Genomic DNA, 19,716 nt, shown 5'->3' with positions numbered 1-19,716 from the left:
AAAGAGACAGAGGGAAGTAGCCACAATTGGTGCAACCCCTCAGTAGCAGGGGTGATAGTCCTTACTGAAGGCCAAGGGGAAAAGAAGCAGGGCAAACAAGTCAGTTGAATAGGCTCTGTAGTAGACATCTGTTTTTTCTGCCTAGCATGCATGTCTTCTGTGGCCACAGTATCCAGATTTTGCTTGGGAGACCAACTTGCTCCTGTACTTTGGCTGAAGTGACTTCATTCCAAAGCCCAGAATTAGATCTCACGGGCCTCAACTAGTGAGTTCTAGGGTTTCGGTGGGAGCAATCAGGATGCTGTCTTCCTCTTTCCCACAACACTCAGAGCCACTGAAAACCCTGGCAACTTGGAGCGAAGAGTCTACCTGAGAATAAAGCCAAATTTGGGAAACAAGCCCAAGGAATGGAGGAGAACTGTTTCCTAGTGACATGGGTTGAAGCCTGGATCAGTGAGCACCTGAAGCTACCCTTGTGTTAACTGTTACATTACAGAAGCCAGTAAATTCCCTTGTGTCTTTTAAGCCAGTTAAATTTGGTAGCAGTTTGGTGGTTAAGTGCCTGAAGCTTCTGAGCACCAGGCTTCCCTGGAGGGAGGGAGACAGACTGCTGTTCTGCAGGCTGAATCCTAGTGGAAGTGCAGGGGCCCATAGACGGCAGGAGGGCTTGCTGCTGCCAATCCAGCTCTCTGTCCTTACTTTTGGCTGCCTTCTCTTTCTGTCCCTCCTGCGTTTTTGGTTGGGAGCTCTTGATGGCCTCTGTACCCTGTTGCTTTGGGGCAGACCCTTCCTGGGCCACTCCTTCCCCTGCCAGTAGCCACTGTCTGTCACTTGCAACCAAAAGCATCCTGACTCCGACACCACTCTGAAATTTAAACTATCCACCCATCCACTGCTCATCCCAGTAAGTTATCCTTTAGAGTCAATGGGTGTGTTTTTACCCCTACCAAAATACAGAATGGCTCTCCTTTACACTGGATTGGGGAGGGCGTGGAAGTGGAAGGGGGGTAAGGTTTGGAGCAGCTATGCTGTTCTTGCTTTCTCCTTCCTGAAGTTGCCTCTGGTTATCTCCTCCTTCCCTTGTCTGATAGGCACTCGGTGCCTTGGGGCTAGGGAAGGGCCCCCCGAGGAGCGAGCACCGCTGTTGGAGATGCCGCTCACCAGGTTTGCAGCAGGTGGCCGCCCTCTGGTTACACTTCAGCGCCCTCATCACTCCATTTCCAGGAAAGTATAATGGAAGCATTTGGGGTCAAATTACCTTAAAAAGCAGAAAATTTCTTCTAGCCACAGTGAAAAATAAATTCAACAGAAAATATTCAAATTCATAATAATTATCATTGTAGAGTTCAGCAGTTTTACCTTAAAAGTACTGAGTAGAAGTGGTTACAAGTAAGGCGGAGTCAGTTTAGTACTAATAAAAAGCCCCATACGTTTACTTAATAGGAGTTCTGTTGTATTTTCAATCTTACGTTTTTCTTTCTATATTTACAAGTTCCGACCTGATTTTAACCTATTAGCACCATTAAAGACATGTAATGCCTGTCATAAGTACTAATTCTGCTTATGGTAAACATTGTATAGAGTTTATTCACTTTTCTGAAAAATTAAATAATTTTTTTTCTACTTTTACAGAATTGCTTATAATCCTTCACCCTAGGGCAGAGGACTCAGGAGGAAAGAGAAGAAGTATTAAAAAAGAAATAAAGTATTACGTTAGATGGGAGGAAGTTATACTTTTACTTTAGGGAGGCTGTGGGACGATTCCTTTAAGTAGACCCAATTATGATTGGGATTTGTTTGACTTTGGGTTAATCATCTGCAGTTACTGCCACCTAGGGAAGCCTCAATTATAAATTAATGATGGGGTCTGCAGTGAGAGTAGGTAGAGATTCCTGAATACACACTGAACCGAGCAGCATGCCCTGAGGAATAGTTGGAGGAAAGATGCCACTTGAGTACATAGTATCTGTATTTAATTTGTCTTTACTGCAGTTACTCTATTTATATAGTTATTCTGTACTGCTTTCGTTGTAATCAGTGATCCCCTTGGATTGCCACACCTATACCAACCCTGGATAGGCAGTTACACTGATGGCAGTAGAAAGACCATGAGATTAGCACTCTTTCTAAGGTATAAATTCAGAATGAACTCTTCAGACAATAGTTTTTTGGTTTTTTGGGTTTTTTTTTTTTCTGTTAAATACTATTGTATTTCAGCTGGGCTTACTAAAATAGAATGTGATCGCCAAGAATCTTGCCACTCTTGCTTTTTTTTGTTGGGCTTAGAGACAAGGACATTTTTGCAGCAGTAAAGCAGGGAGATAAGTTAGCTGTTTTTCTTAGGAGCAAGAAAGACCTTTCCCAAGACTTTCTCGGGACATCACTTTGTTGCACAAAATTGGCAATATGACCTCTGTGTTGATAAGAAAATATTAGATTCACATCTTATTATCTGACAGTAGGTTAATATGAAAAATGCTATACTATGAAAAATGTATTTCACAGTATTCTAACAGATGCTGCTAGTATAATAGCCTAATGTAGCAAATGCACCAAATGTGCTTGAGCATGTTTTTGACACTATTTTCATAAGTGATGATATATCCTAATTGAAACTTACTAAAATTATGTTTTCTCCTCCAACTGTCATGAAAACATACCAAACTATGTGTTTTGTGTACCCATGATTTAGGAATATAAGACTTATCTTCCTTTTGGTTTTCTCCTCTATGGTTTAGAGTTAGATTTGAAAATATGAGATTTTTATCCCTCTGAATATTAGTCCCATGAGCTAATTCAGTCACCAAGTATGTATTAATTCTCCTTGATTACTTGTATAGGCCAACCTAGATTCAAACTTGAAGACGTGTATAAGACATTTTTAGATTTTTTAAATCTAAAAATCTAAATCTGTAATTTTTAAATCTAAAAACTTGTTATAGAAAATAGTATTATAGTCTTTTTTTTTTTTTTTAACTCATGGAGTGAATCCCTTTAGGAATGTTCAAAGAAAGTCCTAAACATTTTTATTATTGTCAATTTGTATATGTTGTATCCTTGTATCATGTAATTCTTTTCATTAAACCTTTTTTCTTGTGAAACCAAACACATAGTAGAAAAGTGTAAAAGGCAGAAATGTACAACCCATCTAACTACCATCCAGGTCAAGAAATAAAACATTACCAGTACCCCTCAGAAGCCCCCATGTCCTTCCTAATCACTATTTCTTCTCTCCCCACCCCTAGAGTTAACCAGAATTTTGACTTTTAAATTAATCACTTTCTCGCTCTCTTTATAGTTTTACCACCTATTCATGCATCTGAAATACTATGGTTTAGTTTTGCCTGGTCTTTATTTGGTTTTTGTTTTGGTTTTTTGTTGTTGAAATTTACATAAATGGAACCATACAGCTAAATATCCTTTTAGGTTCAGCATTTTGCACCCAAAATCATGTTTGTAAATGTAGTTATAATTAGTTTCATTGCTGTATAGTGTATATATACTGTATGTACAGTATAGTTGCTGAATTATATGAAGTCACCGCAAATTGTTTATCCGTTCCACTCTTTGGGGTCATTATAAATAATGCTACTATGGACGTACTTTCATATGTCTCTTGGTAAACATTGCACATATTCCTGATCGAGATGTATACGTATGGAATTGACAGGTATTATGGTATGTGTATTTTTAACATTTTAAAAAAACATACCACTTTACACTATAACCATTGGAATATGAGACTTCCCATTTCTCCGTGTCCTCACCACACTATTGTTTTAGCCCAGCTATTTGTTGTGTAGTGTTAGCTCATGGTTTTAATTTCCTTTTCCTTAATTAGTAATGAAGTTGAACATCATTTCACATATTTATTGACCATTCTTTTGTGAAAGTGCTGGTTCAAGTATCTGTCAAGTGTTTTTATATTGTGTTGTCTTTGTCTTATTGATTTATAGGTATTCTTTACATATTTGGGATTTGAGCTCATTGTGAAGTATATGTGTTTCAGAGGTGTTCCACCTTTGTTGTAAATTAACTGTCTATTATGCATGGATTAATTAGTGGACTTTCTATTTAACAGTCTCTTAGACATTGTTTTATCACATTGTCTTAAATAATGTACCTTTATTATAAATTTTGATACTCAGTAGAGCAGAGCCCCCTATCTTGTAATTTATTTTATTATTTTTATTGTGGTAGGAAAATTTAACATGATATCTACCCTTTAACAAATTTTAAGTGTACAGTATTGTTAACTGTAGATATAATGTTGTACAGCAGATCTCTGGAACTTAATCATCTTGCAGAACTGAAACTTTACACCCATTGAACAGCAACTCTCCATTTCCCCCTCCTCCAGCCCCTAGCAACCCCCATTCTACTCTCTGCTCCTATGACTGACTATTTTAGATATCGCATATAAATGGAACCACACAGTATTTGTCTGTGACTGACTTATTTCACTTAGCATAATGTCCTCCAGGTTCATCCGTGTTCTCACATATGGCAGATTTCCTTCTTTTTTAAGACTAAATGATATTTCATTGTATATATATACCGCATACATTTTAGAATTAGCTTGTCAAGTTCCACAAAGAAACCTGTTGAGATCTTGATTATGATTGCATTTAATCCATCAATTTGGAGACAGTACTGCAAAATTGAACCTTATAATTCATTAACATAGTATATATAGCACTTCTAAATTTCTCTCAATAATAGTCATAGTTTTCTGTATAGAGTCCTTGCATGTCATTTGTACATTTATTCCTAGATATTTTATATTTTATGTTGTAATAAATGTTATTTTGAAATAAATGTTATTTTAGGATTTGTTCCTGGTATATAGCAATATATGGATTCTTAAATTTTACCTTTGCAGGCAACTGTAATACCTCTGTGGAGTTGATTAGATTTCACGTGTGCATAACTATATAGTATGCACATAAGGACAGTCCAAGTCATTACACCTTTTATTTCATTTTATTGCCTTTCATAAGGCTAGGACCTTCACTGGCTGGAATCTCCAGTGCAATGCTGATTAGAAGTGGTAATAGTTGACATCATTGTGACATCCCCAATTTCAAAGGGGAAACATTAAAAAAAATTAAGTATGATGTTACATGTTGCTCGATTTGGTTTGCTCAGCGTTTATTTAGAGTTTTGAATCTAAGTTTATGAATGAGAAAATCCTGTAATTTTTTAATAATGTCCTTGTCAGGTTTTGCTTTAAGGTTTTGCTAGTTTCTTACAGGAACCTGGGGAGTGTTTCCTCTTTTCCTGTTTTCTGAAAGAGTTTGCATAAGACTAATATTATTATTTAGAATTCACTATTGTAGCCATGCAGCTAAAGTTTTTGAGTTTTATTTTGTTGGTTTTGGAAAGGTTCTTAACTGCAAATTCAATTTCTTCAGTAAGACTGTTCAGATATTCTATTTCTTCTTGTGTCCATTTTGCTTAGTTGTACTATTCTAGGAATATGTCCATTTCGTCAAAATTTCAAATTTGTTGGAAGAAAGCTGTTCTTACTCATTTTTTAAAAATCTTTTCATGGCCTATAGAATATGTAGTAGTGTCTTTTTTCACTCCTGATATTTTTTCATTTGTGCCTTGTCTCTTTTTTTCTTAATTGGACTAACATTTATCTATTTTTATTAATCTTTTCAAATAACTTATTTTCATTATCATTTAGTTACCCATGGATTATTTATATTTGTATCCTTAATTTCCAAATTTATGGGAATTTTCTTCACTAGAACTTAGTTTGGGTTTCTAGCTGATTCAAAAAACATTCTGAATGATTTCCATCATTTGAAATTCATTTTTGAAATTCGTTTCCTTTTTTAAATTAATTAATTAATTTATTTATTTGTTTGTTTGTTTTTGGCTGCATTGGGTCTTTGTTGCTGCACGCGGGCTTTCTCTAGTTGCAGCGAGTGGGGACTACTCTTCATTGCAGTGCGCACCTCTTGTTGTGGAGCACGGGCTCTAGGCACGTGGGCTTCAGTAGTTGTGGCTCACAGGCTTAGTTGCTCTGTGGCATGTGGGATCTTCCCAAACCAGGGATCAAACCTGTGTCCCCTGCATTGGCAGGCGGATTCTTAACCACTGTGCCACCAGGGAAGTTCCCGTTTATTAAAATATTAATAAATATTTTTGTAAAAACTCCACTGCATGCTTGAGAAAATGTATGCTTTCTAGTTGCAGGATGGAGTGTTCTGCATATTACCATTAGGTCAGTTTTACTTATTGTGATATTCGAATCTTCTACATCATTACTGTATTTATTTGCCTGCTTGTTTGGTCATTTACTGAAAGGAGTATGTGGACAACCCCACTGGTTGTGGATTTGCCTATTTCTCTTTCTAGTTCTGACAATTTTTGCTTCTTTTATTTTGAGCCCATGTTATTAAATAATGCAAACTTGGAATTACTTTATCTTCCTGGTAAGTTTGCAGTTTTATCATTATTGAGTGTACCTCTTTATCTCTAGTAATAGTTACTGCCTTAAAGCTAACCTTGGCTGATACTAATGTAGTTACACCGATTTTCTTTTGGTTATTATTTGCATGGTAAATATTTTCCCACCCTTTTTTTTCAATTTCTGTATATCACTGTTTTACATATTGACTTATAAGTAGCAGATTTTGTGTTTATTTAATCAAAGTCTGCCAATCTTTGTCTTTAAAAGACAGTTAAGACATTTACATTTAATGTAATTAAGTCTGAATCTGTGTCGGTCTTTTAAGGTCAATACATCTTTTTTACATTCAGGAAAGAGTTCATTGACCCTATGAGTTTAAGAAATTTATCTTCTCTGATTTGTATCCAAACATGCAAGAATTTATGAGACCTTCTCATCTCCTGTCGTTCCTTTGACTGCTGTATAATGAAAAGAGATCCAGGAACTAAAATATGCTAAGAACATTTCTAATCTAGTGTTTTGTGAATTTTGCTTACAACTCTTGTTTTTATCATGACTTATCTACCTAATTCCAATAAATAGGGCATTACCAATGTATCTATTAATATATCTTTTTTTACAAAATACTATAAAGATTTCATTTTTGATTGCAGGGCTGTGACTCCCAAATGAGCGTGTCAGAAGTCTCCTGTAGTGAAAGTACATCCTCCTGTCAGTCTCTTGAACATGGCTCAGTTCCAGAAATTCTCATTGGCCTACTTTATAATGCCACAACTGGAAGACTATCAGCAGAAGTGATAAAAGGCAGCCACTTCAAAAACTTGGCAGCGAACAGACCACCCAGTGAGTGAAAAATATTTTTCTTAATTCTAGTGTTTTCTGTACTTATGAGACTCTCAGTGTAGGGGCTTCAATCCTATCATTTAGTCTTAACCAATCAATGATGGTGTAATCATCAGCTAATCTGTTTCATGTTTTCTATTTCCAGCCATTTGGGAAGTAAAAAGATCTGAAATTCAAAATATTAATTGTAAGGTGACAAGACTTTAACTTTTTCAGCGTCTGCAGAATGAATTAGCCCTATCATAGCCATTATCTTCTAATGCCAGAAAAAGTTACAGGTTTTTTTTAAAGGTAGTAACATTCCACAAATATGATGAGGAATGCTTATAGCTGTTGTTTTTAACTGAAGATCGATGTCGTGTTTCCTGTCTGCATGCAGTACTATGAACTAATGTGTATACTTCTATATTTTTCCTTCTTTTCTCCCTTAACAATTTAAGAAAAAACTGTTTCTTCACATTTTTCCTCCTTTAAAATTATAAATCAGTACTGCCAGCAGAATCTTTTCTTAAATGGAATGTGCTTTGCTTTTCCCAGGACAAACAGAATAAGGAATAGTTTGATATTTATGCTCGATGCTAGGAAAGGAAAGCTAGATGGTATAGATACCTCTGCCCTGTCTATATGCCTCTCACTCTTCTCTCTCCTTATCCCTCTCCCAGCTCAGGAGGCTGGGGATAGGTTATGCACAGAGAAATTGTCACGCAGTATACCTCCAAAATTGTTTATTGTTATCTGTAGAAATAAACTGGGAAAGTAGCAGCCTCTTTATATTTCTCTAAAATTAAAGCTGTTAATAACGGCCTAAACTCAAAATTTGAAAGGAAATCTTGAGTAATAATGGCAACCTTAAATTTGTTTAACAATTTCTCACAGACTTGCTTGAAGCAATATTTCACTCCAAGTATCAAATAATTGTTGGAGGGGAAACTTTTTCCACCCTTGAATTAACTTTACTTCTAAATATCCTAAAAATTATTTTTTCAATCAAAGTGAAAAGTCATAAAAATATATTTAGTGTGCCCTCAGTAGTACTGGAAACCTCACTACTTACATACATCATGCAGTGTATCTGTCCCTTCATTAAACGTCAGAAGGCCAAAATTAGATTTATATTTCTACCCTTGGACGAGTGACCTAACTTCCCTAAGGCTGTTTCCTTATATGTAAAATTAAGGTTGTGTTTCTCACAGGGTAACTGTGATACTCAAATCAGATAAAGGCACATAAAAAGGATGGAATTATTATTGTCCCCTTTTTCCTTTCAGAAGGAAACATTCAGAGGGTGGAAAAAAGCAATTACTAGAGTAAAGAGCTTTGGAAGTGTGACTTGGTTATCTTCATTAATCCACACTAGGAATGCAAACTCAAATGGCCTGGGAAGTAACTTAAATGAGCAGAATTTGTAGATGAAGGAGAAGGAGCATGGAGAGGCCTGTGATAAATGCAGGGGTGCACACCCTGCCTTAAGACATTCGGATTCAAAATTTTTGAACACGGTTTATTATTTGGGGTTACATTTAGCCACAAGCTGTCAGTTTGCAATTCCTGCTTTAGCTAATAGTTTATTTTTTTGACAAATCTTTAACTTGAAATGCTAGAAAGCAGCAGAATGAAATGACAGATTTGCCTTTCTGTCCTTGCTGAACCCACTCTGATAGAAACAGAGAAACACTAATCAGAACTAAAATGAAGCAGGGGGTGGGTGGAGGTAGGGATGGACAATAAACAAGTTAAGAGAGATTTGCATCCACAACATAGAGTAGATCTATCAGGTTAAAGAATAGGTTATAGCAATTTCCATTATTTTAGAATTAGATCTTCAGTAGTAGGACAGTTCATGGTATTAGCTGGGAAGTAACTAGTAGGTAAATATAAGTCAACATTAAAACTAATTATATGAAGTAGATTATTTATAAAGTAAAATATGACAGTTTTATCAGTTTGTCTATTGTATATAAGACTGTGACCCTTCATATATACCTAGGTTCTAAACTTTGAACTATGTTATAGACTGACTAATCCAATTTTTATCCCAAAGGAACAGTGATAACATTCAAGAACAAAAATTTTGGTAGTTCTATTTTATTTTGCATAACTTAATTTTATATTACATTGGGAGTAAAATAAAGTGTTTGAAATGTTAAATATTGCATGGATAAACTTAAAAATTTAGAAAAATAATAATAATAATGATCCTTTAATGACTTTTATTCAGTCTTTTATGGTCCGATAATTTGCATGATTCTATGTTCAATGTGCTTTAGACCAAGAAAATATCATTATAAAGGTATCCCCCTTTAAAACAGTGTAATTTTTGTTTAAGATTACACAATGACCTTAAATATTCTCATTCCATGAAATTTACCCAACATACCCTTTTTTCAACCCTCTTCCTGAATTAAAATGCTAAAGTTTTGTGTTCTTCCACTCCAGTGAACAGTGTTTCCTCTTTAATTCTAACCTTTGACCCTCTTTCACCCAACAATTGACATCTGGTCATTATTTCTTTTACTGCTTTCCACCCCCTGTTGTCAGATGGACTGTTCTGTTGTCTAAAACACTTGATAGGTGGACAGGTTTATATAATCCGAGGTGAGTTCCTGTAGAGGCTAATTGGATGTTGTCTTTTCATGCAAAAACAAAATACCCTAAAACTTGCCAGCAGTGAAGCTGTCCACCATGTTGATTTCCAAAAAAAAATGCACATTTATTATCTGTGGTACTTTAAATAAAACTAACTTAGAATTTATCTCTGATTATGGATGATGGTATTCAGAGTATCTATAAAACTAGCAAAACTTTTTAAATTAAAGGTTTATTTTTTCATTCATTATATTTTGATTCATAAGTAGAAATAGCTATTTCATGAGAAATATTGCAATTTTCATTAAAATTAATTGAAATTTTGATATGAAGTACACATGATGGATCTACATGCTGAAGATAATTTGCATGAGTTTAAAGAACTTGAAAACACAGTTATTTGAAAAGAGGGTTTATCTCCCAAGTAACCAGGTAATGAACTGTTATGTTTCACTTGGTACACTAAACATCACATCAATTTTTTTTTTTATAATTCATGAAAATAGTTAAGATACCATACCTAAAATTTCACATTAAATTGTGCCAAAAAGGAATCCTGTAGCATTTAACTATCCAAAAAGCACATTAAATGTATTCTTGCATGAAACCAGGAGAAAGTTTTACTTGATTTGCTAAACTTTGAGCCCTTAGTGCATTTGGCTTCATTTTGGCCCTTAAATGTTTTAAAAATATATTTAAAAACCACATCCATGCAGAGATTTTTTTGACATTTCATCCTAAGCTGTTTTGATGTCATCTTTGCATTCTTGTCTTTCTCTTTTCCTCCTTACCATTTGCCTTCATTTCTATTCGTTTGTTTATTCTTACACTCTGAAAGCACAGTGGAATGCTTTACAGTGTTGTGGCTAATTGAGCTTGCTAAGTGTTTATTAATGCTATGATGTCCTGCTTAGTGAAGCTAAACGGGGGTGGGGATGGGAAGGGCGGGTAGTGGGAGGTCAAGGATGGGGGTGGGAGAGTGGAGGAAGGATTATGAGGTATACCTTTAAATTCTAACTATAATGTAGAAGTAGTGAGGTTAAGATATTATTACCCCCAAAAGATTTTATGCCTACTTAGCATTCTCTGTACTTGTCACATTTTATTATCATTTAATCAAAATGGAATTATTGGATTTCTACTAAACATGGTATACACCATATCCTTATAAAGTATAAACACTTAATCTTCTCAGCAAGTGTTACAAGAAAGACGTTTTGAGTTTGTTTCAAATGATATTTGTGGTATGTTGTTTTTTTCTGTAGATACATATGTTAAATTAACTCTACTGAATTCCATGGGTCACGAGATGTCCAAATGCAAGACATCCATCCGCAGAGGGCAGCCAAATCCAGTATACAAGGAAACTTTTGTTTTTCAAGTGGCCCTATTTCAACTCTCTGATGTGACACTCATACTGTCTGTGTATAACAAACGCAGCATGAAAAGAAAAGAGATGATAGGCTGGATTTCTTTAGGTCTGAACAGCTCTGGAGAAGAGGAACTCAATCACTGGACTGAAATGAAAGAGTCGAAAGGACAGCAAGTGTGTAGATGGCACGCATTGCTAGAGTCGTGATGACTAGGATTAATGAGCAATTGCAGTTCAAGGCAGCATCATTTCTGAGTACAACATTACTCTTCTTACCTAGTCACCTATTCTTTGAAGAATCATCTTTAACATTCTACCCAAATGCTTTAAATTCTGTGGAGAGAACATCTAATACTGACATAAATGAAGAAAAGAAGTGTCTCTAGTAGAGCTTGTTTGAGAAAATGAGAAACTTTCATCTTTCTTAAACTGACAATCCTCCAGAGCTTTAAGAGCATCCTTTTGGTTTGAAGTTAATTTTACTTTAGCAAAAGAGCCAATAATTTTATGAAAAATCAAAATTATAAATGATTTTGAAAATCAGAATTTTTAGCTGCAGCACCCTTTTAGGTCACCCTACATATTATACACAAGACATATTTGACTGGCTCATCCCTGGTGTTTGTAATGTTCTTTAATATGAGAAAGTCATTCTCCAGCGTTGTCAGATCTAATGGTGAAAGGTTTCAATCACATTGAAAATCATTTTATTTCAGATATTTTCCCTTTGTGCACTTAGTTTTGTTGTGCCTCAGTTCTTCTCAATAGCACTAAATCTAAGTGCAAGAAGCAAGTATTCGTTTTCATAAGGGAATGTTTTTTATGTGTTATTTTAAGAAAAGCTCACTTCTTCAATTGCCTCTGATTTTGCCTGATCCAAAGAGACCAAGTTACTGTACTGGTCCCTTGCAAGTCTTCTAGACAGGTTGTACTGTAGACCATGTAACTTTCTGTTGAAAGCACTTCCTGTATTCTTGTATTCCAATGTAGGAAGCTAATAGAGCAGGACTTCACTTTAAAATCTCTTTCAATGGTTGACTCTTTAAAATTATAGTAATGTGAAAATACATTTTTTACAAACTAAAAAAATATAGTGAATAAGCTGTTGAAAATTGAAAACAATTCAAGTTAAAGAAAATTTTAATCATCTGCTCTGAGTATTTAGTAACCAACACTGCATAAAGCAGGTAGCATTCAAATAAGAAACAGTTCTCTTCACTCTTACTTCAATTTGTATTTGTGATCTAAAGACTCTCCAGTTCTAAGTTTGAATCAGAACATCATGTTAAAAACAGTTCTGAGATTCCTTAAGAAGTTTCTAGTGACTTGTGACTAGATTTTATGAAATTTACAGGTACGTTCTTCAACGTGATGTCATCCTGTGCCTTCCATGTAAGTTAAATTTGCTCATACAGCTTGAAAGTTGTATTTGCAAAATTAGGCCTTCAATTTTTATAAATGTGAAGATTAGATTCCTCAGAACAGTGTCACAAGATCTTTATTTCCTCTGAAGTATGTAAAAGTTGTATAGTGTGCTAATTTTTTTTAAATGGCAAGGCATTTGTTGTTTCTATATTTAGGAACTCTGATTACCAGGAATATTATAAGCTGTTTTCTTTTTAATTTTGCTTCTTATCCAATATATAATTTTATGCATATACTTTATTAAATAGAATATGTTTTGTATATATGAAAAATTTTTTTTCTCTTTCTAATTTCTAGTTAAATTAGAAACATACTATTTACCAATTACTAAAAAGCAGTATATCATTGTTCCTAGTCCCAACTAAGTACTATGTATTATTATAAGCTAGAACTTGTTATTACCATAATAACAAAACCATGCATAGATATTATTACTTCAGCCTGGCTGTACTGAAAGGCCTTAAAAGAAATCCAAAAAGACAGTGAACTACTAATATTTTTTAGTTTAAAAAATGGCAGCTCTATGCATTCATACACATGAGTTATATGATAAAATACAAATGCTATATCAGGTGACATGGGGTTTAAGAATGTGTGTTAGAGAGTTGCATTAAAGGGAAAAATCTATTCTTTTATTATTACATTAATGAGCATTTTCCAGGGTTTTATAAATGAGTTAGTTTATAAAGTTAAAACATGAATCAAATGATAAAATATCTCATGAAAGTATTTTTGGCAACAGTTATGGAAAGAGATTGGAAGGGGGGCTGTAGATTTTACTGAGAAATTGGATTTAGGCATTTGATGCTGCAAGTATCTTTTCTGGCTTTGAAACAGCTAACTGCATTGCTAGCAACTGGGATCGTCCTAATAATAAAGAGTTATCAGTCTTATCTGTAGCTGTAACAAAGCCTAATCAAATACATGAGACCAGCTTGGTGCTTTCTCCTACAGCAAGGAAAAGAACACTAACTAAATGTTATTTGTTAAATCTGTCTTTCTTCAGACTATGCCCAGAATTTTGTGTGTGTGCTTGGATATATCCTTAGGGGTTTATCTGGTCTGAGTATATCAAATCCGGTATGGCCTAAAATTTAATCAACCATTTTTAAATATTTCAAGAAAGACCCTACCTCCACCCCAGCTGCCAAGTCCTCAAAGATTATGAAGTGTATGTATGTGTATCTGTATACACACACACACATGCCTATACACACAACATATATATACAATATGTATATGTGTGTGTGTGTGTATATACATATATATATGTATTTATACGTATTTGTACATATGTATTTGTATAGGTGAAGGTGCCCTGGCTTTCTCAGATAACTAAATAGAAAAGCATTTATCAAGTTTATGGATTATTTTTCTTCTCCGTATGTTTACTAGAAATTATATTTGGTTTTGGGTGCTATTTGCTGCCATTCTCCTCCACACACAGCAAAATATATATCTTTTTATCCTTTGGATTGACACAGCTTAGAGTAATTACTCCCCCAAATTTGTCTATTATTTTAGAAAAAGATTAAATAGGGCTCAAGAGACCCACTCACTCTACTGAATCTAATGTACGAGACGGTACTACTGCTCTTTTGTGTGCTTGGATTTGCATGAAAGCTTAAAGGCAAAATCTTGTATCTTAGCAATTAAAGCAAATAGGGGCCCACTGGTGGGCAGCAGGTGTTGTCTGAGAAACTTGAGAAAGACAACCCACTTTCTTATTGTTCTCTTAAAATCTCCTAAGTTTTATAATAAAATGAGATAGTCCAAATACAGCGACTGACTGGCATTCATGGGAGCTCCTGAGCATGGAATTACAAGCTTTATTTGTCTCCCAAGTGAGCTGCAACATGTAGTTGTTTGTTACTGCCCAGGAAGCAAAGTGTGTTTTAAATCAGAAAAGAATTTGTTTAGTATATTCTCTTACCTTTAAGAAGTTTTCTTCCGTAATCTTATGTCTTCTGTACTATTCGCATTTTGTGTGAAATCTCTTTGCGTATTTTCTTACTGTGCATTCAGTGAATTCTCAATAATGTTGTATTTAGTGACAAAAATAATAAACTGAATCACAATTTTTAAAAAAGAAAAACCAGTGAGAAAATATCTAAACTACCCTTATTAATACATACATGTTTAAGTGTAGGGCCTGGTAGGGCACTTCCATCTAGTCTAGTTCAGAAGCCCAGGGCTATATGTTAAATCATTTTCTTGATACCATCATCATTTTCACTTATCTAGTGAATCAGAAGCATAATCAATGCTTGCAAAAGAAAGGTAGCACCAGTGGGGCAAGAGTTCATAGAACTGAGGGTGTTCTTTAAGATGAAGATAGAGATCAAATGATATCATAGTTTTTCAAGTGAACTGAGAGATAGGCTATTTGAAAGTGTAAATTTTAGATGAAACTAGAACAGTAGCCACCAACAAATTTTTCAAGGTCTCTATCCAGCTGTTAATAGCGATAACACAAATTCACTTTCATGAAATTGCCATTTGCCTACATAGACTAGATAGTCTACTCATAGAGATTTTTCTCATTGATAGCTATTATTCAGAAGTTTTCACTTTTTTTTCCTTTTTACTGTCCCCAGTCACCCATAACCTACACTGGAGGTGGCCATCAGTATCATCATCACCAACCAAACTCAATACTGAGCACAAGGTTAAACATACTATGGAGCATTTTTCTTAAATTCACTTTAAAACATCATCTGTATCCACCAAAATGTCTAATAATGATGATGGTAACTGCTATAATTTAGTAAGATCTAGCACAATAATTTATTATTTTGATTCTCACAACAGTGGTATGAGGTAAGTAATATTATCAACATTTTATAGATGAAGAAACTGCAGGATAGAGGTTCAACAGACTTGCCTAAGGTCATCCAGTAAGTAAATAATAGAACTGGGATTAGAGCCCACATATAAATTACTCTAAAACCTATATTATACATATTGCAATTGCATCCCTCTTTACTAGTTGCAAGAAAAAACAGGACAACATTATATTCATCAGTAATCCCACCCACTTTAATTGGATGGCAGAACTAGAAAAAGAGAAGGAAAAAACAGAGCTTGGGAAAGAGAAATACAAGGCAAAGAAGAAAAGAAGATTAGAGGGTTTTTTTTTCTTCTTGGGACACAAATGGTACTTTTGTGTCATACTTTGTAGATGACTTACATTTTCAAAGACTTGGGGATTAATTTACTCTGCCAGTTTACCCTATACTTACTTATATTCTGAAAGTGTATTAATCAATTTGTTCTGTTCCTTGTCCACTGTTGGGAATCCAAAATATTTTCATTGTACATGATCCCCTTTCTACCCTACCAAGTGGATAGCCTGTGTCCATGAGCACGTATCCTGCCAATACCAGTGGTGAAAGGAAAGACTTTTGTCTTCCTCTGCACTCTGATTGCAATTTAAGTTGCTTCTCTACCCTTTCTTAAGGTTTAACTGGATTACAGCTAATTTTATTACATATGTCTCTCCCCTTGGTAGTACTTAATGCTCTGTCTTGTTATCTTTATTTGCCCCTTGTTCATAGTAGGCACACTATAAATATTGAATTAACTAAATCCCCTATGGAGGAAATCAATAATACTGTTATGTGTCTCAATATTTATGAATCTTATCTTATGCATGGATTTATTTATGTCTTCATTAGTACCTACTATGTACCATGTATTTTTCTAAGTGCTACAAATGCAGAGATAACAAATTGGGTAGACAAAGTCTTTGCCCTAATGGAGCTTGCATGCTAAGGTGGGGATAGCCACAGAATGATATAACTTTAGCACAGGAGTACAACGTGGAGTTCAGAAAAATCTTCCTGGAGAAAATAACCCCTGGGTTGGGTCTTAGAGAATAAATACAGATTAGACTCCCATCAAGGAACTTATTCTCTCCAAGGACAAAATTTAAAACAGTGGTTCCCAAACTATAGTGTGTTTAAGAATTATTTTGAGAGCTTAATTTGTATTCCAAAACCCCACCTCCAGAGATTCTATTTCATTTGGTCTGGAGTGGAGCCCAAGAATCTACATTTTATTAAGCTCCCCAGGAAATTCTGTCTGTGATGCACTGGTATAGAATATTGAGCTCATTATATAGAATTATTGGCGGCTGTCTAACCATAGATTAGTTCTTGAAGTGTGATAGTGATAAAGAAGAGCAAGATTAAGACTAGGATTAGTACTGTTGATTTGTGTGTGTGTATGTGTGCTGCCTTAAAGAGAAAGATATTTAATGAGAAATTAAAAGTGATATTTAATTATGAGTTCCTGTGCATTCACATTCAAGATAACTTTTTCAAAGTGTTTCATGGTATAATAAATAAATTCTATTATGTTAGTTTTATGATTCCTGAAAATTACTTTGAATTATTTTCAAATATTTCCTTCCAAACTGTCCTTACAATGATAGACACAAGGCAAAGAGAGAGCCTGAGGAAGGTGTTTACCTAGTACATCTGTCAATATTCTAAGTGAAATAAGGCTGACCTTTAAGTAAATGTATAGTGGCAGCCATAGGTGGTGGCATTTTTCATTCTTGTGTATAGTAAGCTTTCTTGTCTTTTATCATCATCCTGAATGGCTTCACTGTCATTACACTCATCAGATGAACCTCATTCCTGAACTCATTCCTGGATTCTTCACTAGAAACAGCAATGTTTCTATCACTTCTGCTCTGATCTCTATTTCCTTGATTGCTTGGCTCTTTCTTAGGGTCTTTTATTTCAAATAACAAGTTAATACAGCAGCCTCAAGTCCTCCTTTTTCTCTAAAAATAAATTCCGTATATAGGTTCATCTGAGTTTCTATTTTCCCTCATTTATAATATAGGCATACCTCCTTCTCTGGTGTAATATTTTGCATGAATGTATTTTACATTTTGAAAGTATTTTTCCCAACAACTATCTGTGATTAACCCACTGAAAAATGAGGTTATTTGAATTTTGAAATAATATGGTATGGAATTAGGCTGTTTTGTGACTGCCGCTGTATCATTGTGTTTGGTCCGGTTATAGCTTGAAATCTGGTTAACATAATCTTAACATGAAAGAGTTTGATAAACTTGAATTATTAGTCCATTGTCAAAAAGGAATGTAAGAATCTTGCTTTATTCTCTCCCTAATAGACAAGCATGTATCTTGCTTAAAATGTTCCTTCTTTCTTCCTCCCAGACTTTTTTCCCCAGTCCTATTCATGTACATTCACACTGGATTCCTGAGTTCATCACAGCTGCATAATTCCTAACAAAAAGTGATGCCCTGACTTTTTTCACTTTAATCACATGTGCTGGACAGTAGAGAGGACTGGATAGGTTTTCTCAGAGACTAGAGAGAGAGCAAAGCATGACCCTCTTTAGTCATTAAGTTTGTTGTATCTCTTGTGATGGTTGCTATTGTTGCTGTGCACCTAATCTTGAATAGTGTGAAGTTCCCTAATATCATGCTGTATGGGTTGGGAGCAGAGAAGGAAATTTGATTATTAATCTAACAAAAATTTGGCATAATTTTATTGTAGAATTTCAACCCCTTAGTACATAAAAATTTCTAAATAATTAATTATGAGAACAAAGTCACTGATGTGGCAATAGTTTTGCAAGATGTTTGACGTTATTTCAATGTCATTTTGACAGTCTGCATCTCAAATTGTCCTATTATTTCAGGGCCCTTTTTCACTCTTTTTTTATTATTCTGATGACTGTTTGATATTTGAGTTTGTCTTTTAAATATTCAAGACTATTTTTAAAAGAAAAAACCTAACAATACCTTTCTGTTTCTTCCTTTAACATGTGATCTCTCACCTGACACTTTTTGTGATTAAAATGAATACCCAACAGATGAAATATAATACTCTATTATACACTGAAAAAATAATTATCTGAAATTTGTTTATATATTCAGGCATTGCTAGAATGCTTATTTCCATAAATCTAAGCAGTTAATGTTAAATATGACTATTGTATTCCATGAGAAAATCGGGATTTTTCCCTTATCTCTGAGATTTATTGTCTCTCTTGGCTTTTACATCTGGTTGAAGGCTGTGAGCCTCTTGCCAGCACTTCATTTGTCAATTTCTGAGTGTGCTCACCTCCTCCAGATGGTATTATTTTCGGTAACAACCAAACCTTTTATACCCTCAGGGTTGGTCCTTACCAGTGATTCCTGTTCATAACCCCCATTAATGTTGATGAAAGTAATACATAAGCACCAGTAGAAGAAAAGACCCCTAAAGTGTAAAGGATCAATATCTTAGCACTCTGGTGTAAGAAGACCCCGTTAATACCTCAATATGATTTCAGTCCTAATGGAGTGGAAGCCAACTTCTTGGAAATGAGATTTTAGGTCATTATATCGTAAATTCTCTCCTTTTGGTCTTCTCTCTTCCTCCTCTAGCTTGAACATTCTTTTTATTTTAAATTTTGTGAGAAAGCCTTTTCTAAATTCCTGGTTTTAAAATTGTTAATGTTGACTTAACTGGGCACTTTCATAATAAAAAAGGAAAACTGAAGTAGATAGTGTCATTGGGAGGCTTTGGGCAGGGAGGGTGCTTGTTTTTGTTGGGGCAGTCAGTTTGCATAAATATTGAGAATATTTACAGCATTCTATAATTATGTCACATTTGTTTTGTGAGGGGAGACCAGGGTAGCTTTTACATATAAATTGGCTCTCTTAGTATTTAAGTATATTTAAACAGTCATTTGAAACACAGCTAGGAAATAATGGTGACATTTCCAACAGTATTTTGCAATTATAAATATTACTTTAAATTTACTAAGAGAAAATTTCCAGTAGTAGCTTGTATTACAAAATTAATTTATAATGTTTCTACATAATTTTATTGAGATGAGTTTTCTTTTTGTGGTGAAAATAATATAGTGGCAACAATTTTGAGGAATCTTTAAAGCTGTCATAGAGGGGATAGCCAAACTTTGGCTGGATTTTTACTAGAATTTTGAAATAAGAAAATGTATCAATATTACTTTTCAGTTCCATTAGTCTTGATGAAAAACAGTTATTATATGGGCTTTCAGGGTCTTGATAAATGT

The 19,716-nt window shown here is 34.6% G+C and overlaps 1 protein-coding gene across 2 annotated transcripts in view; it reads left to right on the top strand.

Moving 5' to 3' along the window:
• The window catches only part of SYT14 (synaptotagmin 14), a 244,445-nt gene extending 231,617 nt beyond the window's left edge, over window positions 1-12,828 (top strand). The window contains exons 7-9 of one of the 2 annotated variants that reach the window (XM_036865932.1): window positions 7,078-7,267; window positions 9,806-9,862; window positions 11,119-12,828. In XM_036865932.1, the coding sequence (XP_036721827.1) occupies window positions 7,078-7,267; window positions 9,806-9,862; window positions 11,119-11,432 (561 nt within the window). In that variant the 3' untranslated portion in view covers window positions 11,433-12,828. The remainder of the gene's footprint in view (window positions 1-7,077; window positions 7,268-9,805; window positions 9,863-11,118) is intronic. The other variant, XM_036865925.1, reaches the window with a different exon arrangement.
• Window positions 12,829-19,716: the final 6,888 nt, after the last annotated feature.

The sequence above is a fragment of the Balaenoptera musculus genome, chromosome 1, assembly GCF_009873245.2.
Source record: "Balaenoptera musculus isolate JJ_BM4_2016_0621 chromosome 1, mBalMus1.pri.v3, whole genome shotgun sequence".
Taxonomy (NCBI): domain Eukaryota; kingdom Metazoa; phylum Chordata; class Mammalia; order Artiodactyla; family Balaenopteridae; genus Balaenoptera; species Balaenoptera musculus.
The sequence above is the reverse complement of the archived record's forward strand: the minus strand, read 5'-3'. Positions and strand labels throughout refer to the sequence as shown.